The sequence below is a fragment of the Xyrauchen texanus genome, chromosome 27 (genome assembly GCF_025860055.1).
Source record: "Xyrauchen texanus isolate HMW12.3.18 chromosome 27, RBS_HiC_50CHRs, whole genome shotgun sequence".
Lineage (NCBI taxonomy): Eukaryota > Metazoa > Chordata > Actinopteri > Cypriniformes > Catostomidae > Xyrauchen > Xyrauchen texanus.
The window spans coordinates 14,864,293-14,886,361 of NC_068302.1; the positions used below are offsets into that span (position 1 = coordinate 14,864,293).

General features: G+C 39.5%; 1 protein-coding gene across 3 annotated transcripts; it reads right to left on the reverse strand.

The window, feature by feature from the left end:
* Positions 1–6,674: 6,674 nt before the first annotated feature.
* ggt5a (gamma-glutamyltransferase 5a) lies at positions 6,675–21,332 on the reverse strand. 3 transcript variants are annotated; one of them, XM_052093673.1, is made up of 13 exons: positions 21,305–21,332; positions 19,525–19,598; positions 18,093–18,220; positions 17,893–17,988; positions 14,982–15,168; positions 14,399–14,559; positions 13,988–14,134; positions 10,819–10,949; positions 10,338–10,522; positions 10,063–10,154; positions 8,645–8,757; positions 8,443–8,553; positions 6,675–8,351 (listed from the first exon to the last, which is right to left on the reverse strand). In XM_052093673.1, the coding sequence occupies exons 1-13, from the start codon at positions 21,308–21,310 to the stop codon at positions 8,205–8,207; spliced, it is 1,578 nt and encodes a 525-aa protein (XP_051949633.1). In that variant the 5' UTR covers positions 21,311–21,332; the 3' UTR covers positions 6,675–8,204. The 3 variants fall into 3 exon arrangements, with proteins under 3 accessions (XP_051949633.1, XP_051949632.1, XP_051949634.1); XM_052093672.1 differs by lacking the exon at positions 21,305–21,332 and having other exon boundaries at positions 19,525–19,871; XM_052093674.1 differs by lacking the exon at positions 21,305–21,332 and having other exon boundaries at positions 18,093–18,237; positions 19,525–19,603.
* Positions 21,333–22,069: the final 737 nt, after the last annotated feature.

Here is a 22,069-nt window from a genome sequence, read left to right on the forward strand (position 1 = left end):
TCTTCAGCTGCCTGTGAGAAGAAAAGGTCAAAACTATCAAGTAACTTTAATGCATCACAATCTAAAACATTGTTGAATTTCACCCAGGGCACACACAGGTTTTCAGAGTATGATACATCTGTATTAAAATAAAATTATTGTGTAATGTCAGTCACATTTTTTGTCCTGTTAAATGTAAACGCTATCACTGAACTGTTGATGTGACATGTTGCAAGTCTTTTTCTACCAAATCATTCAAACTGCAATATAATAAGCTACTGTGTAATGTACAGATCAATAAAATGAACATATTCATACTATTTGATTAAAGAGATAGTTCACCCAAAAATGAAAATTCTCTCATAATTTACCCTCATACCATCCCAGATTTGTATGACTTTCTTTCTTCAGCAGAACACAAATGAAGATTTTTAGAAGAATATTTCAGTGTTGTAGGTCCACACAATGCAAGTGAATGGTGACCAGACCAAAAGGCATATAAAGTCAGCATAAACGCAATCCATATGAATCCAGTGGTTAAATGTGTGTCTAAGTAATAGGTGTGGGTGAGAAACAGAAACAAATTTAGTTACAAAACTCCTTTTTTACTATAAATCTCCACTGTCACTAATATTAAAGTAAAAGTGGAGATTTATTTTAATGAAAGATTGAGATATTTATATGTTTATCACCCAAAGTAATTGCATCGCTTCAGAAGACACATATAATCATTGGAGTCTTATGGATTACTTTTATGCTGGTGTAACACACTTTGTTCGGGCAAAGGATGAGTCAGGAGACAGCGAAGCAGGTTCTGAGATCAATTTTATTTTCTTGATCCTTTTTCACTGTTGATAACTCACAATAACACAAATATAAGCAACGTCAGCTTTCAGGTTGCTCTTTCTCTCCCTCTCTCTCACACTCGGCATCCATTTTATGTCTCCCTCTGCATCACTATAACAAGATACAGGTGTTAGAGTTAATTATAAACCAGGTGACAAGCCTTACCGTTACACATGACCAGGTCCCCACGCCACATGCCCCCACCGCTGACTCAGGCCGGGGCAACATCCGGCCTGCATTTGGAGCTCGAGGTGGGCAGAAATACAAGCATTTTATCTCCCTGTGTGAATTCCCGTAGTCGAGTGCCTCTGTCGTACAGTCGGTGTTGGCGTTCTTGTGCTTGGAGCAAATTCTCCTATGTTACCTTCCCAAAAGTGTGGAGTTTTGCTCGAAGGTCAAGAACATATTGAATTAGATTTTTACTATCCGAAGGTCCTTCCTCCCAAGCTTCCCATATGATGTCAAGCACACCCTGTGGCCGGTGCCCATACAGTATCTCAAACGGGGAAAAGCCGGTGGAGGCTTGCGGGACCTCTCGTACTGCAAACAGCAGGGGTTCGAGACACTTATCCCAGTTTTTAGCATCTACATGTATGAACTTACAAATCATGTTTTTCAAGGTCTTATTAAATCGTTAGACCAGTCCGTCGGTTTGCGGGTGGTAGACACTGGTGTGAATCGACTTATAATTAATATAGTTTGCGAAGTGTATGTGACATGAATGTTGTGCCTTGATCTGTGAGGATTTCCTTTGGAATCCCCACTCGAGAGATAATTTTGAAGAGTGCCTCCGCAACACTGCATGCTGAGCTGTTGCGTAGAGGCACCGCTTCCGGATATCGCGTTGCATAGTCAACCAGAACTAACACAAACGATGCCCGCATGCAGTCTTCTCTAATGGCTCGACGAGATCCATTCCAATTCCGTTGATCTCAATCAACGGCAGCGGGCGCAATCACGCTTTTGGAGTGGCTGGTGGGTTCACCAACTGACATTCCCGGCCAGCCGCACACCACTTGCGAACGTCCAAAAGAAACGGGCCATTATATTGTTCAAAGACTATTATAGTGTGTCGCCTGGAAGAGTGTTTCCCGACTGCTCTTCGATACTAACAGCTGAGTTGTAACCTCTTTGGTTTGAGTGTCCTGCATCACTCGATACAACCGCTCTTTGATAATTGAAAAGTACGGGTATGTGAGCGCAAGACCGGGCTGGAACTGTTGACCATCAATTACGTTCACTTGGTCGAAGGCGTGCTTGAGGGACTCGTCAAGCGACTGCTCCAGAGGGAAGTCCCCCTCAGGTAAGCCCCCAAGAACGGGAATTCCCTCGTCTGCGTCATCCTGACACGGAGCCGACGTTGACGGCCCTGGCACCGCCTACCAAGCCATAGTATCACACGTCACAACCCACACCACTACTCTGCAGGACCCATCCACACACATTACCCTCAGCAAATTTTTAAAACCGGGCCAATTGTTTCCCAGAATTAGTGGATGGGTGAGGCGCGAATTAACTGCAGCAACTGAATCGTATCTCAACGGTAACCACTGGATACTTGTGTATGTCACCATGCACATACCTCACCCTCGCCAGTTTATTTTTGTCCAATGCCCCGCCTTGCACCAAGCATTGGTGGATCGAGGTTTGAGAACAACCTGTATCCACCAAAGCTTGATGTGTATCCCCCTTCACCCTTACCAGTATCCGATACATTCCTGCACGATCGGGGGAAGCCTGTGGAGCGTCGGGGATCTGAACCAGTGTCCCCACCTCCATCACTGGACACCGCTACTGGCTGTGTCCGGTTTCCCCGTAGCTCCAGCAGACCGGCCCAGATCTTCCTTCCCCACTCGTGGGGGCGGGCTTGCCAACCTGGGGGGATAGCGGAGAGAGACGGGGGGGTTTGAAGGGGCAGACAAGGGAAAGGGTCCTCTGGACCGGGGTCGGGGTCTGGGTGGGCCTCCCCATCTCCGAGGAGCTGGAATTGGGTGGGAGTGAGGGGAAAGGGGAAAGGGGAGGGAACATAAGACACAGGGGGTGGAGAGAGAGAAGAGAGAGAAGGGGAACGCCTCCTGGGAACGCTGCAATGTAGTCCTCTGCCAGCTGGACGGCTCCATCCAACGACGCTGGGTGGTGACACTGGACCCACTCAGACATGCCTCAGGGAAGTTGGGAGATGAACTACTCCAGTACCACCATGTCGACCACTTCCACGACATCACAAGTTCCCCCTCACCAACAGCCATTTACGGCAGGCGTCACGGAGCTGCTGCGCAAAAGTGAACAGACGGCCGTCCTTCCCGAAGCTCAACGAGTGGAATAGCTGCCGACTCTGCCCCGGGGTCAAATTGATGTATGCTATTGATTTCATACATTTTTATTTAAATACTGTACTGTAGCTATTTGCTTAAGGATTTACACTGTAAACCTCAGACATTTGCTGAACAATAATGGTTGCATAGTTGAATAATCACAGAAATGTATTTTTTTTAAGGCAAGGAAATGTCAAATCGCTGCTCCCAACGTCACAAGAATTGAAGATGTTGGTGCTGTGTGTATAATAAAAAAATTTAAAAAAAGGTCTGAAATTTCATTCAAGTTTTGTTTACATGGATTTTTTATATTGTAACCATTAGGATACAGACAAGTGCCAACCTATGTAACCAGAATCTCCAGAACTGCCTCAGGCTTCTTCTGTGGAAGATTTGCATGATATACATATGTTTATATATAAATGTCCATGTTTACTTACTGTTACTCAGCAGGGTAGAGAATAAAAGTCAGAAAAGACCGAATAAAATCACTCAAAGAATAGTATTCACAGTAGCACCATCTTTGGTTTTGAATGAGAATGACAACGAGGCAGTGAGGGATAGACTTACATCTGTTCAATGGCACAAAGCTTATAATCTACATCACATCTGATTTTACACAACTCATGTTGTCTTGAGTTTTCTGTCTAATGAATGTTCTTGGAAATATTTTTTTTTAATTATTTTAATAATTTTTATTTTTGTATTCTTGTCTGCGGAAGGATACAAAAACACTTTAAACAGCAGAACAACCCATTGAAAAAATTACGTGCAGTAGATCCCAGACAGCATAGTTGTCATTCCCGTAAAAAATGCCGCTGCTGTGAATACGATCTATGCATGCTCATTATTCACTGTGGAAGGGCTTTGTTCTGTGAGCACAGACTCTAGAGTACTCATGAATGTTCTGTCAAAAAGTTTAAGAATACATTCATACAATGAATGAACTAAAAACTAAAAAAAAAACTAAACAAATCTACTGATTGACACATAAAAGCAACATCCAAAAGCGCACAAATGTCTGAGAGATGTATTGTCTCCCAGCCAGTAGTTGGTTGGGCTGAGAAGAGATGATTCACTGTATCTTATTATTCTACTGTCAAGCTTCCACATGTTCTCATCTCAAGGATGAAGGAAAAAACAAAGACTGAATGGATTACTGAATTTGGGTACCAGCAAGCAGAATCAGGACTAAATGTAAATGTCTGCACCAAAGACTGCAGGTCTTCTGGGTCTAAGGGTTTGCTGACTGGAACTTAAGTTATGCTAACTAATGATGCCAAGCAATTCCATGACAATATTTACTCTTGTAATCCAGAATAACTAGAGCTCATTATGCCTTGTTTACTTTCTCTATCGTGATGCCAAATCAAATCCAATCCCTGACATTGTTCATAGCTTCCGATGGGATATAGCTGAGCATTTTCAGACAGTCAGACAGATCCTATTTTCAGCGCTTTGAATGCTAATTATAAAGAAATGCTGGACCTCATGCTGTGGAGGCATCATTGGTAAGAAGCTAAATGTTCCTTTTGACCATCCATCTGCACACTTCAGTCCTATTGAGAGATGCCAAGAAGCTGTGACAGGCGTCGTAATCCACCCAGTCAATAAAGTGTCTTTCAAGAGGCTGAGGACTCCTATAGGGGAATCCATAAAACTGACTTAACTGACTTTGAATTGTAAATAATGTTATAGCTACAGTCAACAGTCATATTTGATTCAACCTTCACCCTAACCCAAATCCCAGCCCTACAACTAATCATCAGTGGAGTAAAAATTGTATTTTAGTGTGAAATTGCAACCTCCATGGTGCTCACCATTGTTTATGTGCAGGGTTGGGAGGGTTACTTTTGAAATGTAATCTGTTACAAATACTGAGTACTAGAACAAAATGTAATCAGAAACATAATCCAGTTACCTCAATAAGAAAATATTGTAATCAGACTTTAGTTTCTTTTTTATTGCCTCAAGATCGCATATATGAATAAAGTGAAGAGAAATGCAATATGTTCTCGAAAACTTGTAATAGTGCATACAAACCGTGTCTGAGTAATGCAGCTATTATTATATAACAGGGACAGTGCCTCCTTATTAGGAGAACAGAATATGTTCAAATGTACAACTCCGCATTTTTAATCAAATATTTCTCATCAAGCAAATACAGTTAGAACAGATGGACTGAATTATGTCTTGGTTAACATTAAAAAATATGACAGATTTACCTCAGATTCAACAACACTTCAAAGTTCAGTTCTGCCATGTACTGCAGTTAGCATGTAGACTAAACAGCACTATTAATGGTTTGACCATTAATGGTGAGAAAGGTGATATTTGGACATGCGAGAGTAAGTGGAACCAAAATCATGAGATAGAAACAGAAGAGATCTCCAGCGCACATCTGATCAAATCTGTATTCTGTACTAAAGCGGTATTTATCAGTTTATTTCAGGAGGATCCTTTTATTTGTTTGTTTGTTTGTTTTTTTATAAATTAAAAATTTTAATCCTGCTAGTAATCCCAATTGTTACCAAATATAACTGTAATATGAATATGTTGGCTTTTTTTTGTAACAGTAACAGATTAGAGTTACACAATTTTTGTATCCTGATTATGTAACTTCATTATAAGTATTCCTTTACTCCCCAAGCCTGTTTTTGTGAACTACAATTTCTATTTCTGCCATAGACAGATATGGCAAAAATAGTATGAGTAGCATGGGTAGTATACTACCCATACTCCCAGAATAGTATGGGTAGTATTCTGTATCCCAGAGTCAATGCGAGTACTTCCTAGTTTCCATTCCTTGCCTCATAGATTGCTCATAGTGCTCTATAAGTAGTGCCACAGGGAAAGGTAAACCAGTTAGAATTTAGGAATTGCGGGGGCCTGGGTAGCTCAGCGAGTATTGACACTGACTACCACCCCTGTAGTTGCAAGTTTGAATCCCAGGGCATGCGAGTGACTCCAGCCAAGTCTCCTAAGCAACCAAATGGGCCCGGTTGCTAGGGAGGGTAGAGTCACATGGGGTAACCTCTTCATGATCACTATAATGTGTGGTTCTCGCTCTTGGTGGGGTGCGTGGCGAGTTGTGCGTGGATGCCTCGGAGAATAGCGTGAAGCCTCCACACACATCACGTTTCTGCGGTAACGCGCTCAACACGCAACATGATACAATGTGCGGATTGATTAATTTTCAGCAATAACCAGCATGATCAGATGGGACGTCGGCATGTTGTTTCCGAGAGTTACGGTACCCTGGATTGTGGAAAAACACCCATAATACTGAGACTGTTTTTCAACAAATTAGTTTATGTTAAGCATCTAATGTGCAAAGTCTGTTACATGTAATTTTGTTTAAGCCTCTTAAACAACAAAAAAAAATTTTTTTTTAATTATTGCTGATAAGAGACACAAATCAAGTCATTATACAAAAATGTGGTTAATATACTGTACAAAGTATAATTTAGCTTAACTTTTGAGTATTCCTCCTTAAAATAATGTTGCATACTACAGAGCGCAACAGTACCCGCCCACCTCTTCAGCCATCTTGTTTCTGGATGTATTGCCATAGGTATTTCATAAAATCCGAGGTTAATCATAATATTACAAGCTTTTATTTGAACCAAAAAATATTTGAAAATCTGACAAAAAGGCAAAGGCACAAGATTGTGTACTTAACGTCTTAAAGGAGTGTATAAACTACAATCCCATGAAGCATTGCGAATTATGTAATCGAATAAAAAATGTGACAAAATATAAAACTTTAGATTTTTGTTGATAAGTACAGGAACATTATATTTTAATGGTAACACTTTACAATGTGGTTCCATTTGTTAAGATTAGTTAGGTATCATGAACAAACAATGAACAGTATATGTTTTACAGCATTTATTAATGCATGTATAGCTTTTATTAAGAATGTTGGGAAACCAACTGTAATGCATAATTCAGAGTTTGTCATGAGTGTGGATGGGTCGCTGCAGTGCTGGTTTGTTTTAACAACAACTTCAGTTTAAGAAATTCTGACATTTATCTGCCCTGTTAGACAGCCCTGCAAACAAATCAACTTGATAAATTCATAAAATGTAATTACATTTTACTTTCAAGTATTTGTTTTATGTTTCTCCTTAAAATAATGTTGCAAACTATAGAGCACAACAGTAGCCGCCCACTTTTTCAGCCATCTGGGTTCTGGAAGTATTTTTCCATGAATTATTTTCCATAGGGATTTCATAAAATCCTTTATAAAATAGTTCTAAGCCATGAACCAAACCAACAAGCTCCAAGAATAATAAAAAAATACCAAGCTTTGATTTGAAAAAGCTATTTAAAAATAAGACAAAAAGACAAAGGTACAAACTTAATGAGGGCACGAACTACAATCCCATGAAGCACCGCAAATGACGAAAAATATAAAAACTATACATTTTAAGTTGATTAGAATAGGAACAATAAGTGTTATTTTATTGCAAAAATATATTTTTATATATTTACAAATATAGACATAGTTTGAGAGTGTGCATCATGGGAGTGGACGGTCGCTGCAGAGCTTGTTTGCTCCGGTTAGTTTGCCGCTGCCTGCTACTCTCTGATTGTTGGCTCTCTCTCTCTTCAAAATAAAAATCAGTTCTTCACGCAGACTGGTGGCTTCAACAGAAGCATATACCATCGATTAACAACCACAGAACTCATAGTAGGTCTATCTTTAAAGGTTTATAATTTATAGATAAAAATACATTTGTCTATGGAAAAAAATGAATAGGATTTTTAATTCTGGAACCAGACTGTTGCGCTCTATTAAAAAGAATAGAAAAACATTTCCATACCGTTTAATGTAAATACAACACAATATATACATGTACAACACGAGTACTTCATTCCATTCAGATTTTTCACAATGAAATGTGTAATAGGTATGACCCGTTTGACCTGTTTTCTGCTATTATTTTAGTTTGTCATCAGCCCAGTGTACTTAATCTTGATTTAAGTACTCCAAAAACAGGACAGATGAATAAATTAGAGTTGAGAGAACTGATGTATTGGTCTCTGCTGCACTCCAGGTCAGTACCCTGCAGCTTTTCCCATTTTCCTTGAGTCAGATACGGCCTCAATGCAGTTGTTTATCTTTGATACTGCATTAACCACATTATAGAACATGAGTGGAGCTTTAATTTGGTGCCCACTCTTGTTAAGTGACTCTACAACATCCTGAGAAAGAAAAGAGATCAAAGCAGTTTGAAAAATTCACTTTATCCTTTACAAACAATTTAGATGCATGGTACAGTTTTTATCTGTTTACCTTGTCAAACAAGGGCTCAAAGTTGAGAACATTTTTGGAGTCCACATACACCACAGGGGCTTCGATGGAATCTTTCAGAGTCTTCCCGAACCACAGGAAGTTCAACAGGGTCTAGCCAAGGGTTTCAGACAAAGTTTGTTTACTGAAACACGTATTATATGAAAATGTATTATATATATGTTAAATTGCAGTTTCAACTCACCAGTGCCATGCCAGTGGTGATCATGCTACCGCCTGACGCTCCAATGACCACTGTGTGTTTCTCAGATGGGGAGTGGAGGATCACTGGAGACATGGAGGAAGGAGGCTGCTCGCCTTCACATAGACACAAACAAAAAACAGAGTCACATGCAGATACTAATGCAGATTAAGTACCACATGGAGGATCCAAAGATAATACTTGCCAAATGGCAAATCAAGTAAAAATTGGCTTTGGTGGGTAAATAAAAATAACTTTATTGCATGACATGGTTTATGATAAATTGTAGGAATGATACTCTGACCCTCGCTGATGTAAGTGACACAAATGATTCAAAATAAAAACACACAAAAACCATCAGACAAAATAATTGTATCTTTTAACTTTTAGAAAATGTTGACAATATGTTTACCTAAGATGCCGATCAAGAAGTTTATCTGGAAGGTCTTTTTTATCCAGAACTTAATTTTGGTGTTTTTGTGACATGTGCGGTTTCACTGAGAGACTGAGATAGGCTCACTGTTTGTCATAGTTAATTGGTTCGCTGTACTTTTCTGCATATCGCGGCGCCTTTTTGAGGTCCGTTCTGCATACCGCAGCGGCTCATTGTTGCCTATCGCGGCCATTCGGCACGTTTCGCGGCCGAATCTCTGGCCCGCTTGGTTCTCCACATGGCCATTCCACCCCTGATCGGCCCACCGGGAAAATGCATGGTATGCCAGATTACCAGTCCAGAAGTGATGATTTTTATTGAGGAGCTCTATGTAAGTTTATCTCATTTATATACACATTACCGATTAAGATACTTACTGTATCTGATTAATCCTTTATTCCAAAAATTTTTACATGTTCCATAGAGGTTTAAATACTTCATAGATTGTAAATATTCAGAAATTCCTTAATGTCCAAAATACCAGGAGAAAACACAGTTAACAACATATTCCACTGTTTATGTAACCTACATATTCAGCTTCACCTGCTGAGAAAAATAAAGAATATATCAATTATATAATTAGATAATAATAATTAAAATAATTATATATAACATTTAAATAGGTCTATCCAAGGCATACATTATATACAGAAGCTATTGCCTAAATGTAAGAGAGTTACATTTTAAAGTTAGTTTGACCCATTCTAATATAAGTCACGCCCACATACGGTTCTATCCAAATACAGATACAGATAATGGCTTCGGTGCCAACCCCTATGCTGTATATTTTAATTTAAATTATGCAATAAAACATTTTCTTAGTATTTATTATAATTATTATACATTTTCTCAATTCATCTACCATTGGCAGGTGTGGCAAAAAGTAAATTTTGGACCACATGTCCAAGGAGAGTCATATTATTCTCCTACTATTATTTGAGTGATATAAATCCAACAACCTAGAGATAAATTGTGAAGGTTTACTTACCAGCATGAACTTTATTTGTTTTCCCACAGAAGTCTGCAAGTTCATTGTTGAGGAGGATGCCTGTTCTAGACGAGTAAATCCTGGATCCAAATCTGAGAAGAGAGAAGGAAACAAGAGATGAGCCTAGTGTTTTGAATGAGAACTCAATGTACCAAATAGTAATTTGTTTCACCATAATAGTACAAATGATTGTTAATAAAAGGATATTATGGAAATATTAGCTCCCTTTGTTCCAACGGCTTAAATAAATGGAGTGTAAGTTGGAGTGCACATACATGTGATTGATGGTGCTGGTCACAGACACAGCCATTCCATCTTCAGCGAGCACGGACACGTGAGTGGTGCCATGTGAGTCCAGGTATGGAGTGACGTTGTAGTAACTAACATCATATGTGCGGTCTGGGCTGATTTTTGCTCTCACTTTCTCAGCAAAATGCTTCTGAATGATCTCAACTGCCTCCTATTCAAGTCACATAGGAAGATGAGGATGATCAACTCATACAAGACTTTATGTGTGGCTCTACCAGTGTGTTGCCAGCATTAATGACAGTATTGCTGTGATGTACTGCCTGCAGTAATGATCTGCTGAACACAGCACTTAAGTCATTATAGTAAATTATACCAGAGACCCCATAGAGTGAAATGACTGTAATGTTTCTGTTGAGTTACTAAAGCAGAGCCCAATCATCTCTTTAACACGTACACTGGAGAAAAGTTTAGAATTTCAAACAAACGATATTCTACTACAGGGTTTACCGTTTGAGAAGCAAAGTTGGGATCTCTCATGAATCTCTTGAGACCATTAGCAAATTTGCAGGTTTCTACATATCGCTGGAATGTTAAAGCTTTCTCCTTCCCTTGCAGAGATTTGTGGCTTAGGTTATAACCTGAGGAACACAGAAAAGTCAATAAACATTTTCAACATTGACAGCATTCATATGCACAATCTTACACCGATCATGCTTAGAATATTTGGTGTTAAATACAAGTTAAGCTCTGTCAACAACATTTGTGGCATAATGTTGATTATTACCACAAAAGATTTACCACTTTTCTTTAAAAAAAGCAAAAATCTAATTTACAGTGGGGCACTTACAAAGGAAGTTAATGGGGCAAATTTTTTTAGGGTTTAAAGGGAAAAATGTGAAGCTTGAAAATGTTACAAAAGCACTTACAATAATTATTTTGTTAAAACTCTTGAAAATAAAAAAAAATAAAAATAAAATACAATTTAAACCTCAATAAAAAATTGAGTTTTAAAATGTAAAATTGTTTAAATCATATTTTTTTCCTGTGATTTGAGCACTTTAGTGTTTGAGTATGTTGTCTTGCCAACACTTTTTTTTAAATTGGCTATAACTATCAGGATCCTGCCACTTCTGGCTGTCTTGTTTTAATTTTTTTAGTGGCTGATTTCTTACACCGAGTTTACACTACATGATTTGCTCGCCGACAGTTTTGACTGAATACAACTGCAGCATTGACCTATAGCCAATGAGAGGGCAAGAAACGGGCACCGGAAGTTTCAGTGGGAGGAGTCCTGATGTACCTGCATCAGAACATCAAATAGCATGGCTGCGGTATCAAGAAAGTCTCATTGGACCGAAGAAATGGAGGAAACATTTGTGTAAAATTGGCAGGAGCACCAGTGCATATTTGATGTTTCCTCTGACCTGTACCACAACCAGGTGGTGAAAGAGAGGAGTTGGAGAGAAATTGCCAATTCTCTTGGACAGTCAGGTAAGCAAATAGGTAGATTCTTCAGTAGGAGGTACTTTTTCATATTGTAACCAATAAAATATATGATTAAAATCACACAGTATACATCATATTCTGAAATGCTTATATGAGCATGTTTTTTATCATAGATTGTAACACTTTTCGCGTATACTCTGTTGTGAAAAGTAATTTGGAGTCCAGGCAGATTCGTCAATAGTGAAATGTTTTATAATGTGTTCACCCCTGTCGCCGATTCCTCTTGTAATTTGAAATCTCTATGACTTCAATGACAAGACAGACAGTTGTGTAATATGAACGGTACCACGAGCCGACGTCTTTGAAAGTCATATAGTGTGTAGGAGGCATTACTCTCATGTTTTGCTCAATAAATGAATAGGTACTTAATTAATCTAGTTATATGCTTATGATATAGCGGCTTAATATCTACAGCCCAATATTTGCCAGAGTAATTTCATAAATAGACAAATATGTTCAGTCATTAAACAAACGGTTGCCCCAAACATTGCAAATGTACAGTTCTTTCCTTCTAATTGGTAATTTGTACTCATGATAGAAAAGATCTCGTGACCTAGCAAAAAATTATCTGTGACCCACTTTTGGGTCGCGCCCCAGTGGTTGAGAAACCTTGCCTTATTGGGTAGTTTTTTTTTATGAATAAATCCAATTTACAACACTGCATTTGAGTCCTTGTCCTCTATCTGCATGTTCCTGACAGAACGAACCAGCCAAGAAAGAGGACTCCTCAGAGATGGGCATCTTCCTCTTCCTACCTCCTACCTCTGAGACTCTGTTAAAGAGCAAATGGTACAGCTCGTCCAGCCATCTTTCCCTCTGTCGAGGGGAGGCATACCTTGGGGACTCTTTCATTGCAGTTGTCGAACTGGACTGTAGTGATGACTCTTATCTAGAGAAGGTCTTCCAAACTGCCTCAAGGAGCCCCCCTGTCCCTGGGTGATGGGAAGGCTGGGGATATTTAACTTTTGGGACTTTGTGTATTACATTTTTCATTGCAGAAAGCCTGAACTCTCACTTCAAGAGTCCCTCCACATTGACTGTCCCACCCTCAGTCAGTTGTATCCCCAGTCCTCTGATGACACAGAAACTTAGAATGAGGAGGAAGAACTGTCCCACATCTTTCCTCATGGCCGAGTGCGTTGCAGCTCCCCGAGAGGCAGCCAAGTGCGCTGCATCTCCCCGAGAGCTGTGTCAGGGGTGTCAGGATTCTGCCATTTCTGTCTGTCTTGCTTTTTATTTATTATTTTAGCGGCTGGATTCTGACACACTGTGACTACGCATGTCAGGCCCCCAATCGGGCTAATCAGCAGAGGAGAGGGATAAATGGTGCTGGATGCAGCAGTTCAGGAGAGAGAGAAACACACGCAGATGCCGTGTGTGTATTTGTGTCTTTTTGTTTAAATTAAATATTACTTTGACTGTTCAGCCAGTTCCCACCTCCTCGTTTCCCATTATAACCCTGTTACATTGGTTCCGCTGTCCGCTGTCCACCCAAAAGAGCAGCTGTGAGGGGAGGATACCTTGTGAGTACACTTTTGAAACAGTGAGTATTTTAACATTTACTTCATTGTAAGTGCCTCACTGGAACCCAGATCTTTGCTTGAAAATTTCTGTGGTATTTAATATTATACCACAAATGCTGTCGATTGAGCTTAAATTGTATTGAACCCAGAAAATTATTTTAAAAAGACCAAGTGTGTGGTCATGTAGTGCCTTAAAATGATTTCCTTTATTGGAAAAAGATCATACACTCACCAGCCACTTTATTAGGTACACCTGTATATCTACTTATTCATGTGATTATCTAATCAGCCAATCAAGTGGCAGCGGTGTAATGTATAAAATCATGCAAATATGGTTCAGGAGCTTCAGTTAATGTTCACATCAACCATCAGAATAGGTCTGGATAGTGCACTAACGCTTTAAAGAACTCCAAGTGGATACAAATCTTTTTGAATATGGGCTCTGATCACTTAGAAAAGTAATAACACACCTTTCCTCAACAGCTGCCTGATTTGAGGTATAATTCATGCCTGTAGCCCAAATTGTGCAGGACGAGTAACATGCCGAAACATGGGGTTGCTCAAATACCATTCAAAGAGCAACGATACAAGTAATGCATGCTTTAGCAAGCATCACTAATAAAGGAAGAATACGTTACTTTTCTCACCTAGCATTGTGTTAAATATGAAGCTAAGTGTAGCACCCCCTGCTGGTGGTGGGGGAAAGTACATGTCATACTTTCCAAGATTCACAACCCAGGCATCTGATTCGGTTACTTTGAACGAACTCAGGTCCTCCAGAGAAATTGTTCCACCTTAAATACACAACAAGAATTTACAGTATGCTATAAAAATTGCAAAATATCAACAATTCTCATAAAAGCAGACTGAATGACAAAACCAGGCATTGTGCACTCTGAACAGGTCTTTTGTTTCAAATCAGCTCAAATAGTGTATTTATGCACATATAAAGACAACTTGGAAATAATTGGCTTTATAACATCCTATGTCCAGAGACTGCCTTTAAAGGCACATAATTTGTGGATATCAAAGTTAAAGAGAGTGACATTTCGAATTACCTGCTTCTTGTATATCATTGACTAGGTCTTTGCCAATGTCTCCAGTGTAGAATGCATCTGCGCCCTGTTTTGCAATTTTCTCAAGAGTATCTGCTAGCTTCTCAAATTTAACTATGTCCCCCTCTTTTAACATCTCCCCTTGTTCATTCTGGTAAAACTGACTATATAAGGAACACATGAGAAGAAAAGTGGTCACTTTTTCACTTTCATATATTCAAATGTGACATATTTCATTTTTATAACAGCTCTTGTCATCAAATGAAACATTAAAGGGACAGTTCAGCCAAAAATAACAATTCTATCATTTGCTCTCATTTTCCCCTCATTTTTTCAAAAGCTATATTACTTTGTCTCTACAGTGTACCACAAAAGAATAGTATGTTATAGCCACCATTCACTTTCATTTTATGGAAGCAAAATGCAAAAAAGTGATTGGTGACTGTGACTAACCTTCTGTCTAACACATTCTTTTGTGGTACACTGAAGATAGAAATTCATATGGGTATGGAACAGCATAAGGGTGAGTAAATTATGAAAGAATGTACATTTTTGGGTGAATTATTAGTGGATCTGAGCGTATTACCGTAGTGGTGATTCTTTTTGCTTCTTTAAGAATGGTAAAAATCGAGAGAGCACATAAGGAATAGGGATGCCCTTTCTAGCCATCTTGATAGTGGGTTGAAATAAAATGGCCCAAGGCAGACGTCCATACAGTTTATGAGCTCGCTCATAGCCACGGATATCACCTGGGACACCAATCCATTGAGCACCTACAGAAAAAGAAAAAGAGAGAGTGAGAAGTGAAGGTAAAAGAGAAGCAACCGCAAACAATATGAAGCTGGACTTTGTACATATCAATATTACGCAAGCCAAGAAACCACAAGGTGAACAAAACAATTTCACTAGGTGATCATTCTTTTTAGATGTCTTTGTAACTTCCTGAGCCTATGTCCTACCATTTTTTTTTCTTTATAAATTTGTTCTCTCAATTTTTCTCTGAGGATTTTTCTCAGAATTTTGTTATCACTGAAAATACTTATTCTCTCTGAAATTTTTGTTTTTCTTATTTTTTTCTCCTCAAGACCATACATTACAAAAACATTATTCTGACAACCACCCCTGCTAAGTGACTTTAGCCAGGTCTCAAAAGCTAAATTGGCTTGGTTGCTAGAGAGGGTAGAGTCACATGGGGTGACCTCCTCGTGGTCACTATAATGTTTGGTTCTCACTCTCGGTGGGGCATGTGGTGTGTTGTGCATAGATTCCGCGGAGAATAGCGTGGGCCTCCACATGCGCTACATCTCCACGGTAACGCGCTCAACAAGCCAAGTGATATGATGTGCGGATTGACAGTCTCAGACGCAGAGGCAACTGAGACTCATGGGGTGAGGGATGTATGTCACGGGAATGACCCGATGGGGCGCAAAGCACGCCCTTCCCCAGGAAAAGGGGTGGGGGGGGGTGTATGTCATGCCAGTGGCACCCCGTCCTGAGGTAATGCCGGGAGGAATGTGGAGTGGAGGGGGGCGGGGCCGGGCTGGAATGTCGCACGCCCGGTCCCCAATCGGCCTGATGGGGCGCGCGAGGGATAAAGGCGGTCGGTGACGACGGTTCGAGAGAGAGAGAGAATTACGGGCATGTCCGTCGTGTGTGTTTATGTTTGTGATTTTTGTTTTGAGTTTAATTAAACATTATTTATATTGACAAGCTGGTTCTCACCTCCTCCTTGCCCATCTGAATCCCCTTACACAAGAACTGACAAAGGAATGCAAAAACTAAAGGGTATTTATACAAACAAGAGCTAATTAGGGAATAGAAAACAGGTTAGAACAATGAGGGGGAGTGATGAGGGCAGTGTATACTGGGTAACGTAGTCCGGGGGAAACACTTCAAAATAAGAGTCCTAAGAAACATGAGAGGGACAAACTGTGACATAACACAGGAGGCCTGGGAGATGGCCACAGGGCAGGGAATGGGTCAGGCAGAGCTGAATGAGGAGGGGCGGGCAGAGCCACTATAAGAAGAGTCTCTAGGAGGGTGGATGGAAACGCTGGAGGAGGAGTCTCTGGGGGAGCCGGCAGGACCACTGGAGCGACTGGGGAAAGACCTCCGTGGTCGTGAGCACTGACAGCGACTGGGGAACGACCTCCGTGTTCATGAGCACTGGCAACGACTGGGGAACGACCTCCGTGGTCGTGAGCACTGACAACGACTGGGGAACGACCTCCGTGGTCGTGAGCACTGGCAACGACTGGGGAACGACCTCCGTGGTCATGAGCACTGGCAACGACTGGGGAACGACCTCCGTGGTCGTGAGCACTGACAGTGACTGGGGAACGACCTCTGTTGTCGTGTGCACTGACAGCGACCGGGGAACGACCTCCGTTGTCGTGAGCACTGACAGCTACCGGGGAACGACCTCCGTTGTCGTGAGCACAGAAAGCGACTGGGGAGAAGGTGTTCTTTTTCGGACTGCTGGAAGCATAGTCACAGGAGTGGGCGAGGCCACAGGCTTTGGCTCTGGGATGGTTGAGGCTACAGGCATGGGCGCTGGCTCGTTGTCCATGGCAGGCTTGGGTGCTGGCTGTTTGACCGTGGAAGGCTTGGCGCAAGGAGGCGAAAATGCAGGTTTTGGCCCTGGGTTGCCACCATAATCCACTGTGTAATAGGAACCGCAATGTTCCAGAGCCTTCTCCAAATATTCACAGAGGGTCCAGTGAGGATCAGCCAGAGGCATCAATTCCTTCAGTACACTATTCAGACAGGTCTGGAAGAAAACCACCAGAGAGCTATTTGGATAGTGCACTAAATTCACTAATTCTAAGAACTCAGGGATGTTGATCCTCAACTGGACAGTCCCCTTGCTTGAGTAGCAGAATTTGGATAGCCGCTAGATCCATGTGTGGTCAGTTCTTCTGTCCTGAGCAGTTGCTGAGATGAGACGGGACAAGTAGTTTCTATGTGCAGGCTTTAACAAAAATTATGACAATGAAACAAACAAATGGGAACTCAAACAACAACAAACAAGAACTGACAAAGGAATGCAAAAACTAAAGGGTATTTATACAAACAAGAGCTAATGAGGGAATGGAAAACAGGTTAGAACAATGAGGGTACACATCATACTGGGTAACGTAGTCCGAGGAAACACAAGGGAGACAGACTGTGACACTTGTGGAGAAAAAAAAAATTCAGTGGAAAACAATTTCAGAGAAAATAAAAATTCAGAGAGAGAGAGAGAAAAAAAAAAAATTCACCTTGTGGTTCAGGGCTTCAATAAAATAATGTCATTATATATAGAGAAATTGTTCAGATTGTTGTAGTATGTGTTATGAAAAATAGAATGCTGCTTCCTCTATCATTTACAACATAACAATACCTGTAATTAAAGTAAGCAATTGTACATGGCACTTATTTACTGTAATTAATTGTTTTTAGAAAGGAAACATAACACAACACAAAACTATCAGCACATCTAGATATTAATCTGTCACCTTCCATTGGCTGGAATGTTGTTGGACAGTCTGCAAGAAGATCTGCTTTAAAAAACTTTGGAACAGTCTCTCTAGCATTGATGATTCTCACTTTACCTAGAGAACAAAGCCATGGATGAACATTAACAATAATGTACATTACTGTGCCAGGAAGGAAGATTACAGTAAATTTCTTTAGGCAGAAAACATCAGAACCTCACCACTTTTTTCCAGTATTGTGAATATAGAGCCTCCTCCAATCCCCATACTCTGGGGGTGTATGATTGTCGTGCACACTAAAGTAGCAATAGCTCCATCTACCGCTGACCCACCCGACTGCAGTATGTCTCTATAGAAACAAAAAGACTAGAAATGGGCAAATGCATATTAATAACGATTTAATGACGAGAGAGAGAGAGAGAGAGAGAGAGAGAGAGAGAGAGAGAGAGAGAGAGAGAGAGAGAGAGAGAGAGAGATGCCACATGAGGAAGTAGGCTAATTTGGATGACCAACAATTACAATCATACTTGCCACAAGTTCATGTTCTGACAAGCAGACAGCACGTAACTTCAATAGTTTTAAGACCCGACGGGCACTAGCAGAACTAACACGTTTCAATTTTTAGGCTGCAAATAAATTCTTATGCCTACTATTTTATTATTATTATTATTATTATTATTATTATTATTATTATTATTATTATTATTATATATTTTTATTTTTTAATCAAATGTTTTTCAGGGTGCTCCGTACTCTGGAATCAACAGTACACTGAAGGGGCCGTTCAGCCCAAATGTGTCATTTAAGAACGGAGTGCAGGTGTCTCGAGGCACATTTACATTACGTTTATTCATTTAGCATACGCTTTTACACGAAGTGACTTACAAAATAAGGAAACATACAACATGAGTGATTCATCTTAAAGAGACAGTAACACGAGTGCAACAAGCAAGCACTATTTTTTAATTTATTTGACAAATTGACAGTCTTCATTACCTGACATTTAAAAAAATCCGCCTGAGGCTACGCGTTCGGTTTTAACGGCCCTTGAACACGTCATTAGATAATTTAATATAGCCTACAAATTAGCCAATATTTCCAAAAATATACATAGGATATATATTATTCATAATTACACTTACACAATTAAATCTAAAATAGAGTGGAAATGAATCACACTCAATGTGTGATTTTAACTTTAAACTCTCTAAATGATTTGTTTTGGTCACCACTAAAGTTGATAGGAAGACAGAGATTGGTGTCAAGAAGATTAGTCGCCTATGGAGATACTTCAACGTTCATACTACAACAAAGGTTTCTGTGTACATTCAACCGCCTGTTTCACCCCTTTAGCCATCTATGTCCTGATATTTACCCGACCCAGCTATCCAAAGGGATTACGACAGACCTAATTATTCACACTCTCCAAGAAAAAAAAAGTGATTTTCAGCATTATTCTTTCACTTGTGTCAGAGGACGAGTGGTTATTTGGTTGGTTGAAAGGCTCTTGAAAGCACTTTGCAACATCTCTGGTGTTAAAACCAAGATCAGCTGTAATAGCACGTCCAAATACATTTCAAAGTAGCCTACACTGAATTCGTGTGCTACATCAGTAGTATGTGTTTGCAAAACGTCAGCACCATCATCACTCACCGGCCGATCTTTGAACAGGTTTCCGAGTCAGCCGCCACTGCTGCATTTAGGAAAGCTCCGCCGGAACACCCCTCCTTAAAGTAAGCCACGAAGATAATAATGATGATAATTACACATATCACCGGAATACTGATACACAAGCACAGTCTGTCTTTCCTTCTGGCCATTTTAACCCGACGCAGGCACCGTGCTATTGCTTGATCGTTCAACTTGTAGTCTCGAGCAGAAGTGCGCAATTAGCCCTCCCCTTTTTTCAAAGTGTGGACGCCTAATTAAGCGAATTGTCAAGGTGTGGAGGTCGTTTCTAAATAGGATTGCCAAAGAGGCGTGTGTCTTCTCACTGATGCTGCTAAGTTATTTGGCGGACAGCAGCAGTTGGAACTTTAACAGGTCCCTTGACAGTTGAGACAGTCCCCCCTAAAGCAAGCCGTTTTCTTGCTCAGGGTATATGGCAAGCCGTTTTAACTTTTATTCATTTCCAAGATATGAATTCTTGATATCAACAATTCAATTTTCACTAGTTAAAATGATAGTTATTGATATCAGGAATTCGATTTCTACTAGTAACAATGGCAATTTTTGATATCAGAAATTAAATTTCCACTAGTAACAATGCTAATTCTTGATATCAACAATTACATTTTCACTAGTTAAAATGCTCATTCTAGATATCATGAATGTGATTGTTACTAGTAAGAAAGACATTTTAGATATCTGAAATTATGTTGATATCATAAATAAATTTTCAGATATCAAAAATTCACATTTTTACTAATAGCAATTCAATTGTTGATATCTAGAATAGACATTTTACTAGTAACCACGTAATTCTTGATATCGCCTCATATAAAATTGGGTGTCACTTTATCTATTGTCAAAGTTTAGTCCTATTGTGGAATAGCTCTCTAATATCAGATCAAAGCTGTTTTAAGAGCAATCGACAGCAGTTGTTGCTCAAATATTGGTTGGACTTTCAAAGAGGGTTCCATTCATTAACATTAATTAACAACATCTATAGTCATATTATCTACATAATATATTTAACATAATCTAACAATGAACAATACTTATATAGCCTTTATTAATCTTGGTTAATGTTCATTTCAACATATAGTAATAACAACATTTTTAAATAAAAGTTGAACTTTTAAAAGTGTTACCAAAATAATTTTAACTCGTCCCACATAATCGTGGTAACATTAAGGCTTTTTCAGTGGAAGCAAACAAGGTCAGTCCATAAACGTTAAAATACACATTATTTAAAAATGATAGCCATGAGATTTGCATGTGTTAACATAATTTTGTTAATGTTTGTTTCCATTGTAAGTGCCTTACTGTAACCAAGATTTTGCTCTTATTCTTTTTTTTAATCCTACAGGGCAAGACAAAAAAGGTACCTCTGAAAATGTATTTTCCAACACATTAGGATCCATATAATACATTTTCATGTTTAGTTTCTAAAATATTGGCTTTATTTTCAATTTTACAGCATGTAGAAATCAAGAAAATAACATTGAACATTTGCATTGAGGTTAGCTGCTTTTTCAAAAATGCTTCCTTGTTACTTAAAATATTGTAAATTCATGCCAGGCTTTGTATGTACAAAGTCACATCACATGGCCTCAGTATTTGCAGTATCTGACCGACTTACTCATTGCTCTTCTCCCCAGCCTCTTAAATGTTTGAAAACCTCTTAAATGTTTAAAAAAAACTTTTTTAGGTTTAAATATGCAAAGGGATAGTTCACCCAAAAATGAAAATTGTCTCATCATTTACTCACCCTCATGCCATCCCAGATGTGTATGACTTTTTTTTTCTCTACTGAACACAAACAAAGATTTTTTTAGAAAAATATCTCAGCTCTGTAGGTCCATACATTGCAAGTGAAAAGGGTCCTAAAATGCATATAAATGCAGCATTACGATAATACACCTAATTATGATGCATATGAGTAAAAAAGTATTTGTAAAGCATTTATAACATAATTGTCTGTATTAACCTACACTGCCTGGCCAAAACAATTGCCATTTGGATTTAAGGCAGTGTTATGATCTGAGGTTGCTTCAATTGGTCAGGTGTAGACCAATTGTTATGCGGCAATAAAATGAAGTCATCTGTCTACCTGAATGTACTGAATGACCAGATTATCCCCTCAATTGATTTTTTTTTCTTCCCTTATAGCACGGGCATATTCCAGGATGACAATGTCAAGATTCAGGAAAGCTCCGCAAAAAAAAACACTTGAAATCGTTGTCAACGATCTTAGAGCAGTTCACATTAGAAGCCGCCGGGGTCGGGACAGGTGGGTTTTTTAAGTAGGGTTCAGGTTTGTAATTTATAAAAATAATAATTATAATAAAAAAAAATTATACACGCCATTAATAATAACTTGTTTTGCGCACGCGCTTTCACTCACATATACGCACGAATGGATGAGTTAGGGGCCGTTCACACCGAACATATTTTTTCCTGCGTTTGCTCTGTTTTTTCATTGTTTTCCTGTGTAAATGCGCTGGATGAACATCCATACATGCTGCAACACGTT